The 26,201-nt window shown below is 52.9% G+C and overlaps 10 protein-coding genes across 10 annotated transcripts; 3 read left to right on the top strand and 7 right to left on the bottom strand.

The window, feature by feature from the left end:
- Positions 1-249: 249 nt before the first annotated feature.
- PFLUO_LOCUS3257 (Prefoldin subunit 2) lies at positions 250-3,648 on the bottom strand (the record flags this gene model as incomplete). Its single annotated transcript, XM_073780484.1, has 4 exons — positions 250-1,265; positions 1,666-2,120; positions 2,271-2,490; positions 2,547-3,648. 4 exons carry the CDS (start codon positions 3,646-3,648, stop codon positions 250-252), a joined length of 2,793 nt encoding a protein of 930 aa, XP_073637334.1.
- A 928-nt stretch (positions 3,649-4,576) lies between these two features.
- PFLUO_LOCUS3256 (inducible alternative oxidase 2) lies at positions 4,577-5,161 on the bottom strand (the record flags this gene model as incomplete). The annotated part of the gene is made up of 2 exons (XM_073780483.1): positions 4,577-5,087; positions 5,142-5,161. 2 exons carry the CDS (start codon positions 5,159-5,161, stop codon positions 4,577-4,579), a joined length of 531 nt encoding a protein of 176 aa, XP_073637333.1.
- Positions 5,162-7,913: 2,752 nt separating this feature from the next.
- PFLUO_LOCUS3255 (7-bisphosphatase) lies at positions 7,914-8,901 on the top strand (the record flags this gene model as incomplete). Its single annotated transcript, XM_073780482.1, has 4 exons — positions 7,914-8,089; positions 8,196-8,459; positions 8,543-8,758; positions 8,838-8,901. The coding sequence occupies 4 exons, from the start codon at positions 7,914-7,916 to the stop codon at positions 8,899-8,901; spliced, it is 720 nt and encodes a 239-aa protein (XP_073637332.1).
- A 163-nt stretch (positions 8,902-9,064) lies between these two features.
- On the bottom strand, positions 9,065-9,532 carry PFLUO_LOCUS3254 (uncharacterized protein; the record flags this gene model as incomplete). Its single annotated transcript, XM_073780481.1, has 1 exon — positions 9,065-9,532. The coding sequence occupies one exon, from the start codon at positions 9,530-9,532 to the stop codon at positions 9,065-9,067; it is 468 nt and encodes a 155-aa protein (XP_073637331.1).
- Positions 9,533-10,629: 1,097 nt separating this feature from the next.
- Positions 10,630-13,138, bottom strand: PFLUO_LOCUS3253 (uncharacterized protein; the record flags this gene model as incomplete). Its single annotated transcript, XM_073780480.1, has 5 exons — positions 10,630-12,265; positions 12,329-12,758; positions 12,824-12,864; positions 12,922-13,042; positions 13,105-13,138. 5 exons carry the CDS (start codon positions 13,136-13,138, stop codon positions 10,630-10,632), a joined length of 2,262 nt encoding a protein of 753 aa, XP_073637330.1.
- A 3,888-nt stretch (positions 13,139-17,026) lies between these two features.
- Positions 17,027-19,026, bottom strand: PFLUO_LOCUS3252 (Suppressor of the cold-sensitive snRNP bioproteinsis mutant brr1-1; the record flags this gene model as incomplete). The annotated part of the gene is made up of 5 exons (XM_073780479.1): positions 17,027-17,072; positions 17,130-17,387; positions 17,440-17,800; positions 17,850-18,260; positions 18,774-19,026. 5 exons carry the CDS (start codon positions 19,024-19,026, stop codon positions 17,027-17,029), a joined length of 1,329 nt encoding a protein of 442 aa, XP_073637329.1.
- A 329-nt stretch (positions 19,027-19,355) lies between these two features.
- PFLUO_LOCUS3251 (uncharacterized protein) lies at positions 19,356-19,847 on the top strand (the record flags this gene model as incomplete). The annotated part of the gene is made up of 1 exon (XM_073780477.1): positions 19,356-19,847. One exon carries the CDS (start codon positions 19,356-19,358, stop codon positions 19,845-19,847), a length of 492 nt encoding a protein of 163 aa, XP_073637328.1.
- Positions 19,848-20,577: 730 nt separating this feature from the next.
- Positions 20,578-21,130, bottom strand: PFLUO_LOCUS3250 (uncharacterized protein; the record flags this gene model as incomplete). Its single annotated transcript, XM_073780476.1, has 2 exons — positions 20,578-20,808; positions 20,858-21,130. The coding sequence occupies 2 exons, from the start codon at positions 21,128-21,130 to the stop codon at positions 20,578-20,580; spliced, it is 504 nt and encodes a 167-aa protein (XP_073637327.1).
- A 907-nt stretch (positions 21,131-22,037) lies between these two features.
- On the top strand, positions 22,038-22,940 carry PFLUO_LOCUS3249 (uncharacterized protein; the record flags this gene model as incomplete). Its single annotated transcript, XM_073780475.1, has 1 exon — positions 22,038-22,940. The coding sequence occupies one exon, from the start codon at positions 22,038-22,040 to the stop codon at positions 22,938-22,940; it is 903 nt and encodes a 300-aa protein (XP_073637326.1).
- Positions 22,941-23,817: 877 nt separating this feature from the next.
- Positions 23,818-26,109, bottom strand: PFLUO_LOCUS3248 (G2-specific serine/threonine protein kinase; the record flags this gene model as incomplete). Its single annotated transcript, XM_073780474.1, has 3 exons — positions 23,818-25,896; positions 25,954-26,006; positions 26,058-26,109. 3 exons carry the CDS (start codon positions 26,107-26,109, stop codon positions 23,818-23,820), a joined length of 2,184 nt encoding a protein of 727 aa, XP_073637325.1.
- Positions 26,110-26,201: the final 92 nt, after the last annotated feature.

Here is a 26,201-nt window from a genome sequence, read left to right as displayed (position 1 = left end):
CGCCAAGTTCTGTCCGATGCAGCTGCGTGGGCCGATTGAGAATGGCTGCAACACGTCCCGATGATCGTTGAAGAAGGGCGACGAGGCATCTTCCCTGGCGGACGGTAGCCAGCGCTCGGGAAGGTATTCTTCCGGGCGATGGAAGTTGAGAGGGGAGCGGTATGCAGCGGATTGGTGAACGGATACTATTGTCTGGTCACACGGAACGGGCTCTGTTAGTCTTCTGTTCTGCTTTGTGCTCTATGTGGATTACAGGGGAAGGCGTACTCCAGGTGGGATCATATATCCCGAGATATTAGCTGGGTTGGGGGGGATTGTTCTGCGTTCGAGTGCCCCAGGCGCGGGTGGGTAGACTCGCAGGGCCTCGGTGAGGCAGGCGAGCATGTATGGCAGCTGAGAGGTAGTCTGGAAAGTGATGTCCGAGTCGGAAGTTATGGAGGAGCGGACCTCGTGTGTAACTTTGCGCAAGGCGTCGGGCGTCTGCAGCAGCCAATACGTGACACCCGACAACAGTGTGGCGGTCGTTTCGCTGCCGGCAATGATCAGGATATTGGCGTTGGCTTCCATCTCCTTAGCGGTGAGCTCCTTTTCTTTGTCGCCGCTGTAGCGCAGCATGCTTTCCATGAAGTCACCGGCGCCGCGAGGGACGGTGCTTTGGAGACGCTTCTGGACGGTGAGGTTGCTGTATTCGATCTGTCTTTTGCGGGCCTCCATGAGAGACTTTGGGGCGAGGAAGAGCGACAAGGCGTGAAAAAGGAGAGGGTAGGCATCGCGCAGCTTGACAAAGGCCATTCCTCGGACTGCTTGGAAGATGTTCGCCACCCAGTAGTGGTATTCGGACGAGTCCAGCCCTCCGAAGGGTTCTCCGAAGGCAAGGTCTCCTATCAGGTCGAATGTAGTCAGGTTGTACCACTTGACCATATTAGCTACTGGTTTGGGCGACGCAGCGATCTCCTCCAGGCGTTGGATCAGCTTGTCTACATAGCCGCGGAGGATCGGCTCCTGGGCCTGCAGGCCCTTGGCGGAGAAGGCGTGCGACAGGACGCGGCGGAAGCGGCTGTGATCAGCATTGTTGGCGCTGATGATGTCGGACGGGTTACTTGTTGAGTGGAGGACTTTGGGGAGTTGCCGGTCGCCATGACCATGGGTGTATATGTCTTTCCACGCCCGAGCTGTGATGAAGGAGACTTCGTCAGGACCAAAGCGGACGGCCTCCCCGTATTTATTGTGCAAGGTTCGCAGGTCGATATCCAGCCGTCCTCTGACTAGAGAGAGATAGCGAAAGATGGGAAAGGCGATCCATAGATTAGGTCCAGGTAAATTGCGGAGTGAGTGAAAATATAGCGTCCGAATGATTGACAGGCAGGTCCAGAGAAGACAGAGTATTCCTGAGACGGCGAGTACATGTAACATGGCGATGAGGCTTCTCACTTGGACTTTCGGGTCCCACGCGAGCAAATTATCAGTCGTGCTGGACAGATTAAAGTATTAAAACCATTAACGGCTGACAATACCGCAATTCAGGGCCGTCAAACATATAATGTTGTGGTCGGATCCGCTGGGAATTGCTATTTCACAAAGGGCCGTGCCCGATCAGCTCCGCCGCTGCGGTTCCGCAGTACCGAGGAGAATACACCGATTATGTGCTAAAATCAGAGCTCCAACACTCGGAGAGAAGATCCCCATGTCGGGGCATTAGTGACTGAAAAACCGAAGTAGCCGCTTCGAATCCGCCGACGGTCACGCCCAAGAAGCTGAGGCCTTTCATAACGATGTCAATTTGCCGTTGCCAGACGAGGTTGGCTGTTGGATCCATCTGGAGTGAGCTTCCTATGCAAAATGCCGAGGTCTGCGAGTAAATCAAGGTCTGGATGGTCTTTTCGAAAACCATAGCCGTTAAGCTCGGAGTAATGTGGTAGGCGAGGAGAGGGACTTCTGCACCAAGACCGTTTTCGATGTTAAAGACATCTTCAGTAGGCAGTGAGAGCACGCGCTCCACCGTCTTTGTAACCGATGAAACTGCTTCCTTTTGGTATGTGCGCATGTTTGTGATGGTAGAGTCATCAATAAAGTCGCTCTCCCTTGTGGAAGTTTCCAACACCTCGGCTAGAATGAGGAGGCTCAGGTTCCAAAATAATACAATTGAAACTATTCAACCTGATCAGTAGATGAAAACATGAATGATGTTGGAACGTCTACCAGATGCAGTTCTGGAGTGTATGGAAAGGCACTCCAGATTTTCTATGCAGTGGTTGATAAAAGGGCAGAACAGCTGGTTGAACTTGCTCACGGCCGCCACTGTTGAGGTGATCGCCTCGATGCAATCAGGAGGGAGACCGTTTCGTACCGAATTCTTGACGTCAACGATCTGTCTCCAGATGCAGAAGACCTCAGCGACTGCTTTTTGGCATATGCTTGGGATGCTTTTATCCAGGTCGGGAAGATCTTGGTCATTCGGCCACTCGAAAGTGGACCCGGTACTGAAGAGCACTACTTAATCTCAGCTTCCTCTGTCCACACTCCCCTCAGATGGGAGTCCAACTCACCTTTACCATGGCCCGAAATGGCTGGCATTCTGCAGCGACGATCTGTTGTGAGCGATGCCCCGATGTCACGAATGTATCCGCCCCAACGAACCACATTCAGGCTGGCTTCTAAGAGACCACTGTATATGGAGTCTGCTCCCAGAGCAGTGCAATATTGTCTGACAAGCGCATCCAACGAACAGAGCCTTTCCAGGCCGATATCCAGGAACTCGTGCGCTGGCTCGGCCGAAGCCTTGGTCGGGACGACAATGCCATCGAAAATCAAAATGGCGTAGACAACTCTGAACGACCGGACAGACTGTGCATTTCTCAGAGTTGTCTGCGCTTGGAACCAAGAATCATAAAACGCGTTCTTAGATGCGTCGCATGTCGTGTGCGTTCCAGTGATGTTGTCTTCCAATATTGTGTCAGCCCCTGATGAACTCTCGGTAGATAGCCACTGGAGCGAGAAGGCGCGAAGCACCGTTTTTAGCGCAGCGTCGGACTTCTTGCGTGCGGTTGGGCTCAGTCGGTTATCGTAGAGATCGCTGAAATGATCGAGGAAACGGATGGCCCCTATGGCCGTTAACGTGCAAGGCACATCGTTCAACGGCATGCCTAGATCTAATGGAGTAGGCGTGTTTTCTTGCGAGAACCCTGCACCCCCACCTTCCAGTCGGTAGCGTGAGGCTGTTGCATAGAGATTGCAGTCGTAATCCGCAAAACGCGAAGCGCATCCCGTGATGATAGTATCGTGGATCCTTGCCAGCCTGGCGTCTAAAATTGTTGCATCCAGCGTAGAATTGAGCAGCCGAATGGGGCTACTCAGCGAACCACCAGCGAGAAACGGTATAGTGTACTGCACTCTGTCCAATGGACTGCGGACGACCGACAACCGGGCCTCGCTTGGTACTTGCACTGGAGTCGCAGCATCCAATGCCAGCAAATCGGTTAGATCTAAGCCTAAGATATCATCGCAGTTTTCCTCAATACGACAGCCTCCGTCAAAGTTGAGCCACGGGGCCAGGACATCCCCGAGGGCCATCGAGCCGGTCTGAGAGTGACCATCGGAACTGTTGGAGAGGCCGTCGGCTGCGATTTCCGGCAGCCCGTTTCTGTTCATTGACTGGGAAGAATGGGCTGGGTTGCGCCTGAACCTTGCCTTCCGGGATTTGACAAAGTCAAAGGTACATGCATGGCCCAGTCGCCGGCAAATGGTACACTTTTCTCCATCTCGGGAGGGGGAAAAAGAGCAGCGTCGCTTGGAGCGACGGCATGGGTCGCAACTGGAATATTGACGGCGCTGTGACATGCTATCACATATTTTCGATTACTGGATGCGGAGTGAAGTGATCTCCTTGACGAAGTTGGATTATGCATGGATCGCCCAAATTCCCTGGTTCGTGCTGATTAATGTGATTCCTGCCCGAGTCACGCATCTCATCAAACACCCATGCAGTGGCCACACTTATTATCTATGCTCAGGATATAATATTCAAATCTCGCATTATTAGTAGGCCAGTTCCTACTTATTTCCGTTTGGTGACGGGGTTGTGGAACACAATACGCAAGTGTGTGGCGAAACATTTGCAACCATACATCTTCAGCTGCTGCTGTTATCCTCAGGATGGAGCAACTGTCCTCCCCAAGAATTATATTTATCTTTTTATGTAACACAATTGTACGTTCCAGTTCGCTGGAATTCAATCCAGCTTGAAATCGAAGCGGAATCAAAACCGCAAGCGAGCAGTCTCTGCCGAACCAGCAGAGCAACTTGGAGTGAATGCTCCTGACAGAACGACCGAGACATTCACCGACAGCCAAAGCAACGGTTTTGATGCTTGTCCTGTGACCGATCAAGATTTCTTTTTGCCCTGGTTGAACATGGATATTGATGATTATTTCGGGGACAACCTTCCGTCATGGTCTATTGATCGGGTTGCAGGTTGCAATGTTCAGACAATATGAGTAATATATCATAACCATCTATCTCCTGAAGACTTGTATCTAAGTTTTCTCACCCATATTAAGAGTATGAGAAAAGATGACACTCAAATGACTTCTTCTCTCTCCCATCCACTAGCTTTCATATTCTTAATCCCCTTATTCGGATGGGCTCTGGTCGGGTCGTTATAAGTCGATGCATATGGGTTCGGGTCTGCTTCCTGGTTCAAGTTTCCGAGTGTATGGTTGATTTCTTGGTGCTTGGCCTCATCTGCTCTGATATATAGAAGCAGGTCTCTCATCATCCTCTGGTTCTCGGGCATATTCCAATATTTGATGGCAATATCAGGAGCCTCTATCTTGTCCCACTTGGGTAGACGGCCCTCCTCAATTTCGTGAATCGCCCGAGTGTAGGTAATCACGGCTTCCTCTTCAAGGTAACCGACGAATCGATGGCAAGTTCTCGGAGACACAAGATACGCGAGAAGAAAGCCGTTGAAGAAGACCCCCTGGGCTCCAAGAACCATAAGGCGTAGGAACCATCCTGGTTCGGCCAGCTTCATGAAGGTAAGCAAATGCATTCGCTCATTGAATGCTTCTTCTAAAAGCGTTTCGATCCTATAACATAGTTAGTTCCACGCCTGGTGCAATCTAGAGGGTCCATGTTCGTACCATCCATGATCTCGCTTCATGCGTCTAAGACTTCGCAGGTGTCTAAGCATTCCAGCAACCATGCCCGGGACACCGGCAACACTTTCCAAAAAGATAAAGCGCGTGAGCCATTTTCTTTCTACCATTCGGAATTCCGCCTGACCTTCTTTGCCAGGTGGAGGATGCTGATATCCCGTAGCAAAGTCCATACCCCATCGTAATACACGGACTGATGCAAGGGCAAGTCTATCGGACCGGCTTTTTGTTTCTCTTTGGGCGATGACGACCCGGGTCATCTGTTCCTTCGTGTATCTAGTACAACCGATGAGCTTTCTGGACAATCATCGCAATCGTCAGCTTGGGGAATGAGCTCACACAGGATGAACCCATGACGTTTCAGTCTCCTTGATGCGAGATATTTTGGGTGCTGGGAAAAACTCTTTGTCGAGACGGTGATGTGTAGATGAAAAGAATTGCTTTGCGTCATATTGTTGACGGTGGTTTCCAGGTCTCACTAAACTCCGCCATTGTGGACTCGCTGTGCGGAACAAAAACCTCGTGGAAGAGGGAACTCGAATACGTGTGTTGAGTCCCAATAGGTTCATTGTGACAAATGAAAGAATGTCTTTTCTGTCAAGGTATTGAAGATTTTATGAAAGTGGACTAATGGAACCAGAGCAGGGCCTGGATTCATATTAATATATTTGGTAGAGACCGCGCAATTTGCGGAACCTATAATGCGAAACCGATAAATACATTAGACCCCCGGAGCCTGGATCTCGACCGGCTGTGGGTGGGGAATCTCAGTCGGGCGATACATAAGGGGACGCCCGATGTAGATCCCACTGGGACGAGACTGCCGGCGCTTTTCCGCAGTGTAGGCTTTGATGCTGATGGTGGCAAGATTCACGTCGGCGCTGGAACGACGGTGTACGCGGGCCTCGAAACGCGCAAGTGGTTGGCTAGTCGCGCCGCTGGCCAGCTGAAACAGGGAGATGCCTTCCGGCAGGGTTGGCTGGATGCTGGAATTACCGAGGAAGAGATACAGCAGACACTGCTCGCAGTGGAGAAGTGGGCTGAGATGGAGGATGCCTGGTACGCGGCGCTGCAGTGCGAGATGCTCGCATGGAAATAACTGACCAAGCAGCATGTTTGGGTCCAACCCAACTTGAGAGCAAAAGCAATAGCACAAGCTCCCATGCATTAGTGCAGAATGTAACAAGTTAGATTAAGGAAAGAATTTATATATATAGACTGATGAAATTGATATTGAACATTTATTTATTCTCATCAGCCAGCTCTGTGGGCATCTGATCAGCTATCCTTAGTTCCTGGTAGCCTCACTATAAAGTAGAAGCATACCTCTTAGCACGCATCCGAACGTGGGAGGTTCATGATAATAGAGAGAGGCAAAGCTGCTGACAGGGAAGTAGAGAGGCGCTTGTTATAAACTCACTGTGTATTGAGCGGGCGTAGGTTAATTAAATGTAAAAGCTGAACCATTTCACAAAAGTCGTACTTTGAATGCTCAAAAGATCAATGGTAAACCAAGCACAAGTCGGTTCAAAATTACCTCGGGTTATCCATTACATCAGCCGAGTGTAGACCCGGTATGGAGCGGAGAGCGAGAGTATAAAAGCCAAGCTGACTCACTCAGCCTTGTCGTCCTTTTTTCTTTCCCCAAACTTGCTCTTTGGCCTAAATTAACTTACTTTCAGTCAACCCAAAAAAAATTATAACAATCTTTTCATTCAACTTTACTTGAAAACTCTTATCGTCTGATCACTTGAGAAAAGCACAAAATATGGCAGCTGCAGCTGATAAATCCAAACCATACATACCTCTGTCCGGCGGCGCCGACGATGGGTGGTCCAAGGAAGACCAAGCAACAGCTACCTGCTACTGCGGAGCGGTGCAATTAGCATTTGTAAGTGCGCCACACATTGCCCCATTTCCTACTACAGAGTAAATAGGCTAACATCATCACGAACCCCAGCCAACACAAGCCCCAGGCCTACTCGACACATTCATCTGCCACTGCACAGACTGCCGCAAGATAACAGCGTCCATGTTCGCTTCCAATTTTATAGTGGCAGACACCCATCTCCGACACCTGCGCGGCCAAGAAACCCTCAAGACATTCAGCCAGTCAACGACCATAGCGTCCGGCAAGGCAATGACGAATTATTTCTGTTCAACGTGCGGAACGCTTATGTACCGTGTTGGTGAGGCGTATCCGGGACGTAGTATCCTGCGGATTGGGACGGTGGATGATTTTAGTTTGCACGAGACGAAGTTGAGGCCCCGGGTTGAGCAGTATGTGAAGGATCGGGTTGGGTGGTTGGAGGCTGCGGACGGGGTTAGGCAAACTGAGGGGTCAGCTTTTGCGCGTAAGGACGCGAATTTGGCCAAGTATTGAGGGAAAATTGAAGCTTTTCCAGTGGTTCAGACCTGTAGATCTGCTTGCACTGTAAGGATCACGGGTTGAGAAGAAACATCTAGGGGTGTGTGAGTGACAATGGTTTACAGAGACCCTGTATAGTCAATTTATTCATATTCAAATGCAAGAAATCCCAAAGGCCTTCCTTGCCTAATAACTCCTTAATTAGTCGACGAAGTACCTGGTATACTTGGCGATGAGCACTGACCAGGTCTTATCTCAACAATGACGCCACCCGTCCACCATGCCACTCCACTCCGCCCAAGTCAAGAAACAATCCACATCCTCTTCCTCTTCTCTTTCCCTCTCTTCCTCCTTCTTTAAAACTCCCCAATTCCTTAAAAACATCCCCCATGGCCCCCCGCTGCTTCATCATCCGCCACGGCGAGACCGAATGGTCTCTCAATGGCCGACACACCGGATCCACCGATCTCCCGCTAACAGCCAACGGCGAGAAGCGGATCAAAGCCACGGGCAAGGCATTGGTCGGCGACGACCGACTGATCGTGCCCAAGAAGCTAGCCCATGTGTATGTCTCCCTTCTCTCCCTCCCAGCTTTGATTTTTGACAGCCCATTCACGTCATTCCTGTCTGTCTGTCTGCCTGTCTATCTAACACCAAATGATCCGATCTAGCTATGTCTCCCCCCGCACCCGCGCCCAACGAACCCTTGAACTCCTCGAAATAGGATGCAAAGAGCGCCTCCCCTGGACCGACGAGCGGAAGTCCGAGCAGGACGAGCCTATCCGCACTGAGGCACATGTGGAGATCACGGAGGCGATTCGCGAGTGGGATTACGGCGAGTATGAGGGGTTGACCAGCCCGCAGATCCGGGAGGATCGCAAGCAGAAGGGGTTGGGGCCGTGGGATATTTGGAGGGACGGGTGTCCCGGTGGGGAGTATGTTTTGTTTCAGTTCATTTTCAGTTTGCAATGTCATTGGCAGTGGCAGTGACAATAGCTAATTCTCAATTCTCCGCTAGATCCCCCCAGGACGTGGAAAACCGCCTCGACGCCCTCATCTCCGAAATCAAAGAAAAATACCACCGGCCCAGCTTGGAGCATCCGGATGGCGAGAAAGGAGATGTGCTAGTCGTTGCGCACGGACATATCCTGCGCGCGTTCGCGATGCGCTGGACGGGCAAGCCGTTGACGGAAACGTCGCTGATTCTGGAGGCGGGTGGTATTGGCACCCTGAGGTGAGTGAGGAGGAGCGTGGCGCGTTTCAAACAAGACGTATGGAAGAACATGGCTGACGATTTGGACCGCGGTAACTAGCTATGAGCACCATAATATCGATGAGCCGGCGATTATTCTCGGCGGAGGGTTTGCAGTTGAGTAGTTGCGTGGCACGGGTTGGTTGTCGGTGCATATCGATGGGGGGGGGCAAGGTTATCTCATAGATCTGGTCCCAGGTATCAGCACAATTCAAACAATCAAAAAGAGAGAGATAGAACACACTTACCACTCCATCTATAAGAAATGGCCTCCAAACCAAAACCGAATCAATCCTCATCACTCAACGCCTCCTTCTTAACAGAAACCCCCTCATCCGGACTCTTCTCGCCCTCCTCCCTCTTCAAATCCGCATTCCCTTTAACCCCCTCCTCACCCAGCACCTTCGCAGAGCCCATAAACAGAGCCCCGATATACCCGCCCAAAAACCGCAAGTCGCCCGCCTGCACGGCCGTCATGCGCAGCAGGTTCTCCGTGTCTGCGAGGTTGGCGTTCAGTTGTGCGAGCTGCGAGTGGAGGTGTGCGTATTGCCGAGTTTTGGCGGGGGACATAGTGCTCATGCCTCCTCCCGGTGCTGTGGATGTGAATGTGGATGTGGACTGTCCTGCGGAGGGATGGCTTGTGCCTCCGCTGAAGGCGCCGGAGTTGGTGGAGTGAGGGAGAATGGAAGCGCGGGGGTAGTTGGAGGATTGGGAGTCGTGGCGGCGATGTTGGTGGTGGGTGTTGAGAGGTGGCATTGTTGGTGGTTTGGATTGTTTTTGCTGGGTTTTTTTGTCTGGGAAGTTTTGGGAGGATTGGATTGGACTTTCTGCTGGGGGTGTTTGTTGACAGGACCAAATGCTTAACTAGGCGCGGGACTGTTTACACGGACGCGATCACGTGGTCCACTCTCTAGATCGACGCCAGTACAAAAAGAACTTGATACTTGATACTTCATTATAAGTCAGGAAAGGTCTATCGATTCGTGCGTTCTTCGCAGAAAGCATTGACTGTTTTGATGAGGCACAGCAGTGCGACATATGGCAGGGACACAACACATCACACATACACAACACTGCGCCCGTCATTAATTCCCAGGTGACGTTGACAAACAAAAAAGAAACAGCGCAAACCCAGCCAGAAACTCAGAACAACGACTCAACCCGAATACATGGAACGAACGCGCCCGCTCTTTTGGTTATGCGCCAGTTCCACACACAAAACGAAGCCGTTGGCAGCCAGCGAGCCCGCCAGATGAGAACAGCAAGCATGGAGACAAAAAAAAAGAAGGAACGAAATGCCCCGTCTGAACACAGAGAGATGATGATAACACAAAGAACAGAATCGCGGTATAACATATACGAGCCCAGATGGTAAGAGAGTCAAAAAAAAAAACAAGGAATGCGCCGATGGAGGTTGGTAGTGTACAGTTATGCAGAGAGGGGGAAAAGCAGGAGAGGAAGCGCCGAGGGCGCTATATCGACATGCCGACAGAAAAAAGAAAAAATGAGGAGGACATCCCAGTCTAGGCTCGCACGGTGGCCTCATTAAAAATCCATAATGCCGCAAAACGAGAATGAGTATCGAGGCAGAGAGGGGAAAATTAAACACACGCCCGCACCCCGATCACTCCGGAACAAGCACTGAAAGAAATAAGCGATAAACCCCTATGTCCCTCATGTATATGTAAAGAAGCGATCAACAGAGTATTGACTGGGTATCTTGTCTGCGAGGACAAAATCTCCGTAGAATGTCAAGCAACGATGCAAAGGACCCCAATGCGATGCAATGGCGCAATATCGAAAACGAATGTGTCGTTGTCGTCGTTTGGTCGCCGAGAAAAAAGAGAGATCGTTCAACGAGCAGTTGTCGGAACGGCCTGCGGGCCGCCCAAGCTGGCCAGGCTGCTGTGAGCCGATGCTCCGGAATCAAGATTCGCACTGGCCCCGCTATCACCACTCTCCGCGCTGGCGCTCGCACTTCCAGTCAGACTCTTGTTCTTGGGGGGAGGACCCTTGGCGGGATAGGGGTGGCTCACCCCATAGTGTTGTTCAACTTGCTGCGGCATCATCGCATTGCCATGTCCGGGAGGGTATCGAGGAACCGGTGTGCGCATCTGTCCCGGCGGTGATGGCTGGCCATTATGAGGGGCCCCGTTGGGAAGGCCCAGGTTCTGCGGATCATGAGCATTCATCGGGCGGCCCATTCGGGGGCCTCCAGGTCCAAGCGGCGTTGCGGGGGATTGGCTGTTGCGTCGGCTCTGGGGGTAAGGGTGTGGTGGGAAATCGCCCATGCGGCTGGCAGTGAGAGAATTCGCTCGCGAGTCGGCCTGCATCTGATTGCGGTCAACGGCCCCGTACCGGTTGGATGAGTAGCTCATCATGGGGTTATCCATAAGAGAATCGTGAAGACCAGGGATTTCTTGCATAACCCGATCACTCGCCCGTTTCCGGCCAAAGTATCGACCGAAGGCCGAAGAAGGTGGGCGGCCACCGCCGGCACCAGCAGGTCCAGACAATTCGGGGTTGTTGCGGATTTGGCTGGCGCTTGGGGTCTTTCTCGCTCGGCGCGAGGTCATGCTCATCATATCAACGCTGTCGGGATCGACGTGGGGGACCATGTTGTCCATCGGATCAAAATAGTCCTCGCCCTCTTCCTCGAATGGGGCTGGCCTTGGAGGTGGTCCACGGCGTCCGGGACCAGGGCCAGGTCCAGGTCCAGGTCCAGGTCCCCGTCGCATGCCCATCTCCTGCTCTCGAAACTGCAACTCTCGCTGGCGAAGGGCCAGCTCGCGCTCCCGCATTGCCAAGTCCGCCGCCGAAGGTCCAGGTCCATTGGTGGGGAATCCGTTGCTACCATTTGCTCCATCGGCTTCATCGTACACCACCAGATGGCTGAATTCCTCCAGACCTTCTAGAGACGCGTCGCGCGGAGGGCCCCGACCGGCATAAGGGGGCCGTGGCATCGCACCCGGGGGCGGACCTCGTCGCACCTGTGGAATTCCCATACTCGAGCTGGTTCGGCTCCCACGCATGGCGGCACCGTTCATCGGGGGTCTCTGAGGTGGAGGCGCGGAAGACATTCGGGGAGGTGGGTGGCCCATGACCGATGCTGGTGGTGAATCGCCATGTCGAGGTTTGGTCTGGTTCAGCGTGTTCGCATGGTGAAGCATCGCGTATAGTGTTTCAATGCGAGGGACTCTGACGTTGGAGTTGGTCGCCAATTTGATCGGAGAGCCCAGAAACGTCTCGATTTCCATGGGCCGGCGGGCTTGGAAGTCCTGATACATCATGCTGGGGGCATCCGACGCGGTCATCTTCTCGATCGTCTTCTCTTGGAAATCGCTCGGGAAAGAGCAGCCTGTTACTTTGGCAAGTTCCAGGAGCTCGTCAATGACGCCCGTCACCAATTGACGGACTCCGGGCTTTTCCAGCAGTTGGCTAGGGTTGGGGGTTTCGAAGATCACGCTGGCTGGATGGAACGCGATCGGACTGCGGCAAGATCATTAGCACAGGCGTGACAGAACCCCTGAATCAATCAAAACTAGGACTTACCCAATCATCCGTTCAAACTGTTCCTGCCGGATATTATCTGACACCTTGCAATCGACCTGGCCCGAATTCAAGGTCATGGCCAATGCAGCAGCCATGTCGTTCTGGATCGAGGCCGGGATCGAAGACTGCTTGTTGGTAGCGCCCACGTGAATCTCGCTCGAACTCAGGTGTTCAAATTCGCTGGGTCCGGTCTGGGAGATTTCTACCTGCGAAACCAGGGAAAGAACGACATTGGTGGGATACCGTTGCTCCAGGTGAGATTCGATGCCGAGGGTATTGGTGGTGTTGATGAGGATACATGTGTGCTGGGGGGTAACAACGGATTCGATGATGGAGGCAAGGTCGTAGACATCAGGGAGGGCCTTCACACAGAGGATGACATAGTCGAAAGCGTTTTCACGGGAGGCAGCTTCTTCAGGGGTGCGAACGACTAGAAAATGAACTCTTGTCAGTTTACACGATCGGCGATTCCAGCGGTGGTGGAGTTCATCGTACCATGACGGGGCTTGAACCGCTCGTTGCCAAATGCTTTCGATCTACCCACAACGTTAGGAACACTCTTCTCCAGCCGTGACTGACGCGAAGAAACATACTTGAACGAGACACCGTATTGCGAGACTGCTTCGAACCCGGATTTCCACACGAGGGTGACGTCGCAGGAGGTCGTTGCCTGAAGCCGCCATGACAGGAAAGCCGAGACCGCATTGCCGCCGACTGAGCAGAATCGGATTAGTTGACGACCTTTTGATGCGTCGATGCAGCAGCCAGGAACTCACCGGAAAGGATGCGCAGGCGCGGAGGAGGAGCCATAATGACTGGGAGGGGAGAGAGGATAGCAAGCGTCGAGAGGTCCAAAGGCGCGATTGACGCCGCCTAGAACAGAAAAGACCACCAGCAATCCAGAGTGGATGATAGGAGGGAAGGTAGGAGTGCGGTTGGTGGGGGGGGAAAGGGACAGGAGGTGGCGGGAAGGAGGAAGAAGAGTGAAGAAGGGGAGATGACAAGGGAGAGAGAGAGAGAGAGAGAGAGAGAGGAAGGCGATAAGGTGGATGAGAGCAGTTGAGTAAGTTGAAGAGTTGAGGAAGGAAGGAAGGAAGGATGGATGGACGGGATCGGAAAGTTAGTAAGGTGAGTTGGGACTTGGGAGGGGGCTGAGTTCTGTCAGTCCCTGCTTCTCTTTTTTTTCTCTTCTGGTTTAGGTCGAAAAGCCTGAGCGCGACCGAAGAAGAATGAATGGATTGTTCTAACGGTCGTGGATCCCCCGCCCGATCCGGAAACGGAGGCGATAAGAAGTTGCTGAGGCCGGCGGCTGCTGGATGCGGCGATGGAAGCTGCACTAGTTGATTATCGCTCCATGTCGTGGCCCTCCACGCAATGCGGTACGTACTGTACCCGGTTGTTACGCTTCGACCCCGATGGACCCCTATTATACATACAGCACCAGAGCTACGATCGAGGACTCTTCTATTCACGCGTAGAGTCTATTCGATGCCGTAAAATATCTACACGACGCTCACGACGGCTGTCCCTGTCGGACTATAATTAGCGGATCAATCAATTTTTCGAGTGGGTCATTGACTTTGCTCGCTCCACCCACCCAACAGGGAGCAACGGCCGATCTACAAGTGCTCTAGCTACATACACGCGTTGTCGCCCACTATGTACATAGGTGGCTGCAGGTATACTTCTATTCTAGTTGACGACGCAATTGACTTCTCACTCGCCCTGCTGTGTATTGTCTCTGCGGTGTGTTGTGCCTTGTCAACTGGCCTGCTAGACATGTGCAACGACAATTCACGTCTGTACGACGAATGTACTCGACAGGGATATTCGGTGACACTCCCCCCGTATTCAGGCTTGTTGCCTGGTATTTAGTCGGCGTGCTCACAATTCACTAATCTCGACACCACATGATCAGAGAAGAAAAATAAAAATTTTATGTACGGCACCAGCAAATTATTCTATTAGTAGTACTGGGACATAGGAGTTCTCCATGCTCCTATCAAGGGATGTCATGATCGACCGCGCAAATACCGTAGCAGGGGGCCGCCGGCATGCCAGCAGGGGATCGGCATACCCCCGTGCCGGGGGGTGAGGAAGCAATGTCTGCTCGCAGATGATCTTAGGGACCGATCGCAGCCGGATCGATCAGACCATTCCTTGCACCCTAACTGGGAAGGATTTGTTGTAGTGTAGTGAGCTCGCTAAATCTCAACTGCATAATACATAAAACTAATAGAACGCCTAGACCGTTATTTCTTCGCATATTTCAGCCTTCTCTCTGAACAATACAACCTCCCGTTTAACTTCGGTGGGGATGACATGGGCCAGCCGGGTTCCATCGCGAAAATTATTATTCAACGGTGAAACACGTCTGGCCGGCCCGTTTATTTCCTGAGCGGGAATGGTCAGTCACAGTGGGGATGGTATGTATACAGTGTGTATGTACACAAATACCCAGCTATGTATACTTCCGCATGGCCGGAAATAGACAACACAACAAAACATGCCGCGCAGTGGCGGGCACCACGTTTGCGGGAAGCCCGGAAGCAGCCAACGCGAAGAATGTCAAAAGACCCCGTGGGCGGCGGACACTATTATTTTATTTTTGTCTCTGCTTCTTGTCGATCACCGAGAGCCCCAGGCTGTGTCTTGCCACAACAAAAAAAAACAGCAGCCACATCTCTTTCATAATTCTCTTGGTGGTAAAATGACCGAGGACTGGCTGGCTGGTTCGAGGACTCGCGTCGAGACACCGGCTAGGAGATTAAATCCGTAGCACTGAGGAGGGGCGGGTTGTCACGTGTGCTTCAAGTAAATAGAAAAAAAAAGGCAGGATACAGTCAGACCTAGCTGTGGGTTTGATTAATTTTTGCACAGTAGACTCCGCACTTTTTGTTCATTCGTTAGGATACTTAGTCCTGCGGCGCTGTGTCAACTGAGACAAGGCCAGCCGAGCCCAACCCTCGGACACTAAAGCAAGACAGTGGACTCACTAGTGGCTGCTCGCTGCCCTGTTTTGGACATGCGCTAGCTCGAGTCGCCACAGGGAATAATAATTCTGGCTTTCCACGCCTGTCGTTACTATTTCGATTGACATAACGTCATAACTCGGAACTCAAGCATCATGTACCTGACCCAAACCGTTCCTGAGCTTCCTCTTCTGAGCGGAGCCGAAGTACCAGGGTTCGCACACCTAAGCTACAAGCTACGCAACCCTCAGCCCGAACCTTAAAAAGGGCATCCGTTCGTTCATAATGTCTGCCCGTCGCCGATGATCATCAACTTCGCCTCCTTTTTTCCACTCTAATTCCTCCGTCTATCACATATCGCAATTTCCCCTGCCCTGTTTTTGGTGCTGCGAGACCACGTCCTCCTGAACAGCTGTCACTCACGGCCTGCAGCTGCTGCGCCAATTGCTGTGCTGTAGGAACTAACTGCGCTCGAGCGCGGTTGCTCGAAATGTGAAAAGTCAAAAAAAAATTTAAAAAATTCAGCGAATAAGTGCCCCAACTGCCGAACTAGATAACGTTTCTATTTCAGGGGGAAGAACTGCAATATGGAAACAGCCGCTACCAGTCATACATCATCTCGCCACAACTCTGTATGTAACTACGCGCGATCATCCATCCAATCCCGGCGCATAGAACTCCCACCAACAGACTGAGTGTCGTTGATCTTAACTGTGTGTATGCACTCGCCACCCGCGTCCTTTCTCCATGTTTATCGCACTGTAGCTATTTTAAGTATGCCACAACGATATGTCACAAGGGCTTTCATGCGGACTGGTTGCATGTTCAACCTGAATTGCCGAGGTCTGCGAAGCTTGATCAAGCGGCTCCTGTAGCTAAGCAGTCTCCACTAGGTTGGAATACCATTGACCCGTTCCATGCTCCTATTGTAATTAGCTTTTTCCCGATCTGTCTTGCTCCGAGCTAGTGCAGAGTCGAACTCATCTTAGTCTTCCTATAAAGGGAGGAGCCTTGCAGGTCCTTCTTTTAACTATTGTCAAAACCTGTTCTGGTACTCACGGGATTCAGCTACTATCTCTGAGTCTCGGTTCAGGGGGATGTGGTGAACTGTGGTTTGCTGGTGAAATTGTGGGTGTAGTTAGCGCAGAAAGAAATATATCTCTTCGGCAGTCAATTTGTTTGAACGTAACATGTGGCATCAGCTTGATGAGCATTCTTGAAGTATCTAGCAGTATATTGGAAACCAGTATCACATTTGAAAGAAATATATATACGTCTTCCGAGTCTCTCTACCACGTAGTTGATGCCTACATACTGATACCACCACCCTCCTATCACCAACAAATCAGTTCAGTTCCCTCCGACCAAATCTACGCACACATCTAAGAACACACTTGACGATCATACACTACCAGACGAAGCCTCAGGGCTGCAAGAATATGTAAATTGATATCAAAACCAGTTTTGTGTGAACAGGACAAGCTCCTAAATACCATCTTCAATCTCTTGCAAAAAACCATTCTGGATTCCATTGGCATTCCGTTACCTTGCATTTCATCAAGGTCGCCACCACCAGAGAATAGAACCCTGTTCGTTCTGAAAAGCAAATCACAGCCGAGCCATCACGCCAGAAAGAAAACTTGTAGTAAACAATTAAACAACAAAAGAAAAGAACAAGAGAATCAGGGCTTATCCCCTTCCTTGGGTGGAGAGGTTGTGTTTATGTTTATGCCATGTAGGTGGTGGAGTCGACGCCGCCCTCAGGGTATTCACTGTGCACAGTGGTTAGTAGTTGGTACAGACCTGGGGGGAGGTGAGGAAGGACATACGGAAGGGCAACTTCGAAGCGCTTCTCAATATCCTTGAGAACCTTCTCGTCATCCTCGTTGCTGACGAAGGAGATGGACAGACCCTTGGTACCGAAACGGCCGGCACGACCGACGCGGTGAAGGTAGGAGTCGGCATCGGCGGGAAGATCGTAGTTGATGGCCAGATTGATCCGCTCGATATCGATACCACGGCCGAACACGTCGGTGGCAACGCAGATACGCTTGTTGAACTCCTTGAACTCCTTGTAGCGTTTGATACTGAGGACAGCCAGTCAGCATTGATCCTAAATGTGACAAAAGCAAAACCTACCGCTCCTCTTGGCTGACACCGGAGTGCACCGCGATACTGGGGAAGTTGCACTCGCGCAGCAGCTTGTCCAGCTCGTTGGCACGGAGAGTGCTCTTGACGAAGATGATCACCTGGTTGAACTCCAGGTTGTCCAGCAGCTCGTTGAGCTTGCGGTTCTTCTCGGCCTCGGAGAGCTTGATGTAGTACTGCTGCAAACCGTGGAGGGTGAGCTTGGTGTCATCGTCAACGTAAACCTCGAGCGGGTTCCGCATGAACTTCTTGCAGATGGGACGGATCTCCTGGGAGAGAGTAGCGCTGAACATCATAACCTGCTTGTCGGCGGGGGTGGCACGGAAAATCTCCTGCACGTCACGGCGCATGTCTACGAGGGGGTTAGTAAAAGCCTCGTCTCGGGAAGAGTGAATACTCACCAATCTGATCCAGCATCTTGTCACACTCGTCGAGAACGAAAGCCTTGACATTGCGCAGCGATAGCTTCTTATCACGAACGAGGGCATTCAGACGGCCGGGAGTGGCGACAACAATGTTGGGGTAGGTCTCCTTGCTGGACAAGGTCTGGACATCGTTCTGGATCGGAGTACCACCGTAGAAGACAGCAGTCTTGACGTCGGGTAGGTACTTGCTGAAGCGGGCATACTCGTTCTTAATCTGGTAGGCCAGCTCACGGGTGTGGCACATGACGAGAATCGAGCACTCGCCGGGCACGGGCTCCAGCTGGTGAAGGGTGGTCAGGACGAAGACCGCGGTCTTACCGAGACCGGACTTGGCTTGGCACAGGACATCGACATTCAGGATCGCAGTGGGAATGCAGACTTGCTGGACTGTTGGGAGGCGGAGTGGATGTTAGACTGTATTCGAGACCACAGATGAAGAAGGCAAAAAACAATTCGCGTCGTCGTGTCCGTCCATTTTTCCTCCCGGTTACCACCCAATCGATATCGGAGATGCACAATCGTCCACCGCGGACATGTCAAACCGGGGCCATTAACATGACCGAAGATTTTCTGCAGACGACATGAGAGACGCCTTGTGTTTTGAAACGACACTATTCAGATCGCACGAGATCGCACGAGATCGCATGGTCTTTTGCCACCAAGACACTTCCACTCGAGGAAGGCAATCTGCCACGAACTGCGCCGCAACCGTGGAATGTGGTAGTGACAGTCGCACAAACGATCAACCCCATGCCGTCTGCAGATTTATTCTCTCTCTCTCGAGTATGGGGCAAAACTGCCAATACCGACCAGGATAGTTCCCACGGAGATGGACGGACGGACTGACGAACGTTGGAGAATGTGGAGGAACGCTTGTGGGAGAAATGAGTTTAAACTAACCCTCCGATGGATGTTCGAAGCCGCAGTCGGTGATGGCGCGCAGGAGTTCGCCCTTGAGCAGGAAATCACGGAAACCGGTCGAGTGAATGCCGACATAGCTGCCCTTCTTGTCGGGGCGGCCACCGGAGACGGTCAGATCGCCCGTCTTGGCAGCGTCGCCATTGGCGGCATCGGGGGCAGCGGTGGTCGCGGCAGCATCAGTGGTCTGAAGCTCCTCGTCGGAGTAGTCGATGAGATCCTCTTCGTGCGACATGATTGCTGACAATGGTGGGGAGTCTGGGTAAGGTCGTGCGGGTGGCGCGTCTTGGAAGATCTGGAATAAAGGGGGGTAGAAGTGGCGGGAGGTAGGAATTGGGAGAGAAAGAAAGCGCTCCCTGGGGGTTGGCGGGGGATCAAGGGAGATGGAGAGGGACAAGAGAGTGGGAGAGATGGCAAGTTGGGGCAGGCTGCGAGGGATGAAGAGATGGGCGGGAGCCGGTCATGTGATGCGATTAGTCACACTCAGCCGCACCGCTTTCGGTTAGTGCCGACGGTACGCATTATTCTTTCATTATTATTGTTGCATGAACCAGCACACTCCAGATGGCCAAAGGCAAGAAAGAGCCCAAAAATGTCAACAGCCACACCAAGGCTCGTCTGGCATATCTACGACAAGCCGCGGCCCATTTCCAAGCCTCGGCCTCAGGAGATGCAGGCAGCCGCGGTGTAGATGACAGCGACTCGACACCGGCACAGGGCGACAGTCAGCCGATGACCAATCTGTCGAGGGTATATCTCTCCCAGATGCGCGGGGTGTCCATGAAAACGCAAACTCGGCTCCCCATCGAGGTGAAGAGGTCATTCTGCAAGCGGTGCGATACGCTCCTGGTTCCCGGTGTAAACTGCTCGCATGAAGTGCAAAATGCCAGCCGAGGCGGCAATAAGCCCTGGGCGGATGTACGGGTCGTGCGGTGTCTTGTCTGCAAGACCGAGAAACGGTTTCCTCAGACCGACAAACGAGGCAAGAAGCTAGTTGAGCGGCGGAAGGAAGCGGTGCCGCAAGTCGACATCGACAAACCAATCAGCCTGACCTGAAACTTATTGAGGAGACCTGGGAATCCTTTACCTGGACGACGGATGCACAGTGGTATTGCCATGAAGCCCCCAGCTACGCCTCCCCCGTGCATCTCAGCTGTCAGATCTGGGCAGTCTACGAATCGGAAAATACAGACAAAAGTTCCGAACGAGAAAGTTTCAGACGAGTCAAATGCTCTTCCAAAATACGGTGTGGAAATATAAGACCGGAAGGGCTGTGATCAGCACGCCCGACGGGGGCAGATCACACCGCACAAGGCAAACCACTTAGCCTGGATCAATCAATGTACACGAAGAGGACAGGAACAATCATGCAGAGAGGGGAATCGAATTTGCAAAAACCAGAAATCAACACAGCAAGAGAATCACGTTTATGCGCTGTTGTGGTGTTTCATCCGGTCCCAATGAGAAACAAATATTGCAGATAGCAAAATGAATGTCCAAGGAGAACTCCGGCGCCCATCAACCGGAAAAGGCTGCACTTGAGTACAGATGCCGCGAGGCACATACATGTTCCGCTCTTGTCCATTGCGCGAATACGCAGAAAAATGAAATAAAATCTCGGTTACTGTCCGCGAGGACGATATGGGTATATATATAGGTTTTGCGGTTTTCTTGTTCGGATTAAGCGTGACTATCCCGTAGCCAGCGAGGAGGGTGCGGGAGAGTAGAAGGAGGGCGGTTAGAGGTCGAGGAGGTATATCAAAGATGATTAGGATGCATGGTAAAATTAATGTCGGCGACGCGAGGTGTGGTCGAGGCGATGATCCAGGCTCTCGATGCGGGCGCGGAAACCCTTGACGATGTCGCGAATGTGGGAGATCTTCGCCAGCTCGTTATCCAATTCATCGATCGAGGCGAGGATGGCGCGAGTGCGAGCGATCTCGGCATCAGCATTGCGGATCATATTCCCCGCGCGATCGTAGGTGTTCTGGATGGAGAGTTGCATTTGGTCCTCGAGCTGCATGAAAGATTAGATGGCTGATCACGCAAAACCTCACGCAACATACATATTCGATACGGCCACGGATCTGCGCCTGCAAGCCATCTAGCTGGTGCGACAGGGCGCGAAGACTCATGGGGTCGAGGAGCAGCCGGCCCTGGCTGCTGGCGGCGCTGGTCGCCCGCGAGCTGGAGTTGCTGCTTCTCCCTGTTCCTCGGCCCCTGGAAATCCCATTGCTGGCATGGCCCTGCAGGGCGATCTGCTGCTGCTGGCGAAGGATCTGGATCTCGGAGGAGGTGAGGCCAAGCGATGTGTCGGGGATCGAGGCTGAGACGGACATTTGGTCCCGGCAGAGACATGCTCCGACCGCGACAGTCTACGAAGCGCCGATCAAACTGGATGAGAGGCCGAACGGACCGCAGGTCATGGTGGAATAAGTCAGGAGGGAGGGTGTGGCAGTAGTTTGGGAGGGGGAGGAAAGAAGGGGCGCGAGAAGGAGAGAAGAAGAGGGAAAAAAGAGGAAGAGGAGAAGGTGAGATGCGGCGCGGCGGCTCGTCGGAGATTCCAGTGACAAGCAGTGGGATGATACCTCGGACACAGAGAGGGGATAAAAAAGCAACACCTGTGAGACCCAGTGTGTACCCAGTGTGTTTGTACGCGGACTTGTATGACGGGTGGTCTTGTCGGTGCGATAATCCTGTCAAGAGATATATTGTCGCCCGAGGTTAACCCTAAGCTCGTCAGTGAAGAATACCTCATATATCCTCCTACGTAGTATAGTCTACCACTCCGGATAATCCCTATAGTCCCTACGATGTTCTTAGCCCGACTTAGTCTGTTGTCAGAACCATGGAAGGCCCTCCCGCTCTCCGCCTTAGCTTCTTCTTCTTCTTCCCTCGTTCTTCGGCGCCACCCTCTTTGGACTGACTGATTGGAAACCCCGCCTCTCTTCTGCCTAACCCGTGAGGCTGAAGTAGCGTCGACTTGCAGCCCCTCGATCGACGAATACGCGCCTGAGCCATCCATCCGCCCGCCTAGGTACCGGCAGCTAGAGCGGCAGCTCCATCCCTCTTACCTCATTCCTGCCGGCATTCTCGACCAACGAAAAAGACCACGCATAATCTCTGATTCCCTCCCCCCCAAACGCCACATCCATCCAGCCAGTCATATCGGGGTCAATCCTTCCTGTCACAGGCCCGAACGAATAATCCCAATCAACCACCACATCACCATACACGTCCACCAGGATGGCCAAAGACAAAGACCGTGCGCTCAACCCCGCCGCAGCGCAGCGCAAGCAGGAGAAACAGAAGAGTGTCAAGAAAGGCAAAGCTGAAGCACAATCCCGACGCAATGAGAAGCTCGCGCGTCGCAACCCAGACCGCATCCAGCGGCAGATCAACGATCTCAAATCTGCCGAGGAGAATGGACAGCGGCTTCGCCCGCGCGACAAGGAGGTTCTCGAGGCGCTGGAGCGCGATCTCAAGGCTGTTCTGAAGGCGCGCGAGGCGCTGGGCGAGAAGGCACCGAAGTTTGCTCAGCATCACCACCATAGCCAAGATAACGATGGACGAGGCCGGGATGGGGGAGTTCTGGGCAAGCGGCGACGAGGCTCAGACACGGGACGGTTCCAGCCTGAATCGGAAAGCAGCGAGACGGACGAGGAAGTGCGGCGAATCCCCATGCCGCGAGATACGCCGCCGCCTATTCCGCGCAGCCACCGGCAAGGAAGAGGAAGAGGAGCAGATGCAGGTGCAGAGACCGAGACAAATCGCCACGGACCACACCCTCTCCCATCACGCCCAACAGCTGTGGAACACAAGACCGTCTACGAGGCGAAGCCCGAGATCCGCGATTTGCGCCAGGAAGCGACCAACAGATTCGTGCCCGCGGCTGTGCGGCGGAAGCAGGATTCTGTCCGGGGAACGGGGAAGCTGCTTGAGCCGGAGGAGATGGATAAACTAGAGATGGCGGGGTATACAGCTGGACCTGGACAGGCTGGTACGAGTCAACAAGGGCAAGAACAACAGCCGCAGCCTGCGGAGAGCATCAGTGAGGAGGAGCAGAGACGGATGGAGGAGGAGGAGAGGCGCTTTAATCGGGAGTTGAAGACGGTGCAGATTGAGGAGGTGGAGGATGAGGATGCTTGATCTGGCATGAATGGACTTGACTGGGACCTGTATTATAGTGGCATTTGTAATCATAACTCACTCACTCGGTGTGCGTGCAAAAGAATGAAAGAAAAGATAGATCGTCTTGACTAGAAAGTCAAGTTTCTCTTACCTGTACACTTACACCATACTTGTCCGCCGTACGATAGAAAAAGAGACTAAAGTGGACACTGATGAGTTCCATGAAATTCTGATATGTACACCAACAACAACGATGACGACTCCGAGACGCCATACCGCTCAACCGCAAACACCGAATGAGCTAAAACGAAAAAAGAAAATCAAATTCGACAAAAAGGCCTTGCAAACGAGGGACAGAGAGAAAGCTGCCAAACGCATCCAAGGCACCAGATATCGGTCTATGCCTTGCCTGCCTGCCTGCCCTCTTGGAAGGGTGAGTGACCACAAGCATATCAGATCTGATACAACGACAACATGTACAGTCGAACATCCACACAGGGTCACAGAGGAAAAGACAATTGAAAAGGACGAGTAGTCGCTGGGAGGGTGGGGGGATGCAAAGATTGTAATCAGCGCAAAAACAAGCAGAGTCCCAGATGCTGATGGACTCCATGGTTCTTGCTGGCGGCAAAGGTATCATCCCAGAAGGGCAACAAACAAGGAAGGCAAGGCAAGTGTCGAGGGAAACTCCAATTGAGACAGTGAAACATGGGGAATGGGGACGCGGATGGGGAAAGAGGTATGCGCAAGAAGCGAAGATGAGGAAAGAAAAGAACTAGCACCGAGACACCGAGACCAACTCCGAGGTGAGACCAAGATTAAAAATTAGAGACCAAAACCATAAGACGCAAGAGAGAGAGAGAGAGAGAGAGCGAGCGAAATGGAAGAAATGATATCACCGCAGGTTGCGAATGACCTTCTTCCCACGAGCCAGGAAGGGACTGGGCATCTCGTCGCGTTCAGGATCCCAGACAGCAGGTGGCTCGCGGTCTAATGATTTCAGACTCGAGCAGGAGCCAGTCGCTTTAGACTCGCTGGCACAGCGCTTAAACTCGTCCACTGGACGACCACCGGCTCGTGCCTGCGCGAGTTCCACGAGAGTGCGACCACCCATGTTCCGCTGCATGACAGCCTTGAACATCTCCTCGCCTCCACCGGTTGCTGTCTTGGAAGAAGGCTTCGAGGCACTCCTACGAGTGGGAGAGCCAGATCCGGCGTCGGCAGCTAGGTTGGAAGAGGATGGGATCTTAGAGAGGCGCCGATGAGGTGACCGACCCCTGCTCTCGCTCGCGGCGTGTCGGGACTCAGGCTGAGAGGGGGGAGCGGCGCCGGAAGGCGACACTTGAGGAAGACGAGAGCCGTTTGACGGGAATAGAGGTGGCTGGGTGCTTAGTTTCTGCATCAAGGTCGCGGTGTTTTGGCGCAGGAGGGGGCGTGGAGGCGCCTTGAAGGGGTCGGGCTTCACCTTGGGCCGCGTGGGTGACGGCAGATCGGGTGTGTCGTCTTCATCGTCGGAGTACGCCAGTGTGGGCTCCCATTTGGCTTTCTTTTGCTCGCCCTCGGCGAAAATGTTGCGGCCGCCTCCGGCAGCAGAGGTGCGACGCGGAGATAGGGAGAGCGAAGCGATAGAGATTGGGGAGGGCTCGCCCATCTGGACGTCCATAGGTGATTCGACCACCGTCTTCGACCGGCAGAATGGGGTGCGTGCCTCCCGCTTCACGGGTTTCCTGGTGGTTGAAGTGGGCGATTCGAGAGAGACCTGGCTGAGGTCGATGCTTGACGGTGCATCTGACTCTTCTGTCATGCTACTAGAGGACCGAGAGCCTTGACCACTGCTTCGAGATGATCGCCAGCCCTGCCTGCTTGTGCGAAAGTTATCGTCTCGTACGGGAGGTGGGTTGCTGTTCCTCTTGTGTTTCTCCACCTCAATTGCGACTCGCTCTTGAACCTCAGACTCAAACTTCTTGCGAAGTCGGTCCAGTTCGTCCTGCACCTGCCGGTCAATCTCCAGCCGGGCCTTGACCTCCCACTCGCGGCGGACGGTGCTCTCGATCTCGCCCTTGAGCTGCTGCTTCTCCTTCTCCATTTTGGTGAGGTTTTGTTCCATCTCCCGGACTCTCTGCACGGCCACTTCCTCGCGCTTGCGCAGGGTCTTTCCAAGATCAAACACCTCTTTCTCTTTGCGCATTAGGCGGATGATGGGGAGGTTGATCAGAGCAGCGGTGTCCGGACGATGGTCTGGGTTAACGCGCAGACAACTTCCGATAACATTCTTGAGTTCCGGCGAATAGACCTCAGGAAGGGGGTCAAATTTCCCTTCGCGGATCTTTTGGACGAGCTGGATGTGCGTCCGGGCATTGAATGGCGGCTCCTTCTGGCACAGCTCATACATGATACAACCGACCGCCCAAATGTCAGAGCGCAGAGTGTATTTCTCGGCGGCACAGATCTCCGGCGACATGTAGAAAGGCGTGCCCACGTACGTTGACGCGAAGTCGTGTGACTGCATCTGCTTGGACAACCCAAAGTCGCCCAGCTTGACCGTGCTGTCGCTGCCCAGGAAGATATTCTCGGGCTTGAGGTCGCGGTGGAGGATCGTCACCTGGCCCTGCTTGCCCTTCAGACCAGCCGGCTTGGAGCCGGGCCCAAGAATGTTGGATCCCACATCGGCCGGGTCGGCACCATAGTGGCATCGGAACAGGGCCGTGACGAGCTGGGAGAGAATGCGCCAGACGAATTCCTCCTCGGCGTACTTGTTTGTCTTCTTCAGGTTCTTGATGACCATTCCCAGGTCTCCCCCACCACAGTATTCCATGTACAGGTACAGATCCTGACTGGCCTTGAGGTGTTCCCGGTGGTAGTACGCGACGATGTTGGGGTGTCGAAGGGAGCTCAGGATGTTGAACTCGGCCGTGAGCTGTTCCCTTTCCTTCTGGGACATTTTGATGTAATTGATCTCCTTGCGGCAAAGTATCTGAGGCATCGAGTTAGTTGATTGAACGCGTTGTCACCACTGTCGGGGAGTACATACGAATCCATCGGATTTCCGCTTGACTTTGCGAATAATACCGAAGGAGCCACATCCTAGAGGACAGTCAGGGTTTGAAATCATCACACAAAACAAATGAAACGTACCAATCTTTTCCAAGATGTCATACTTGTCCGCTTCAGCCAAAGCAATCGCCATGGTGGCTGTAGATTGCTGTCAACAGACCGGTGTAAAGAGGAAGGAAGGGAAGAGAGATGAGGGCAATTATGGCATGGACGAGGTGGGTGTGG

This window comes from Penicillium psychrofluorescens (assembly GCF_964197705.1).
Source record: "Penicillium psychrofluorescens genome assembly, chromosome: 2".
Lineage (NCBI taxonomy): Eukaryota > Fungi > Ascomycota > Eurotiomycetes > Eurotiales > Aspergillaceae > Penicillium > Penicillium psychrofluorescens.
Note: the sequence above shows the minus strand (reverse complement) of the source record. Positions and strands in the feature narration are given on the sequence as shown.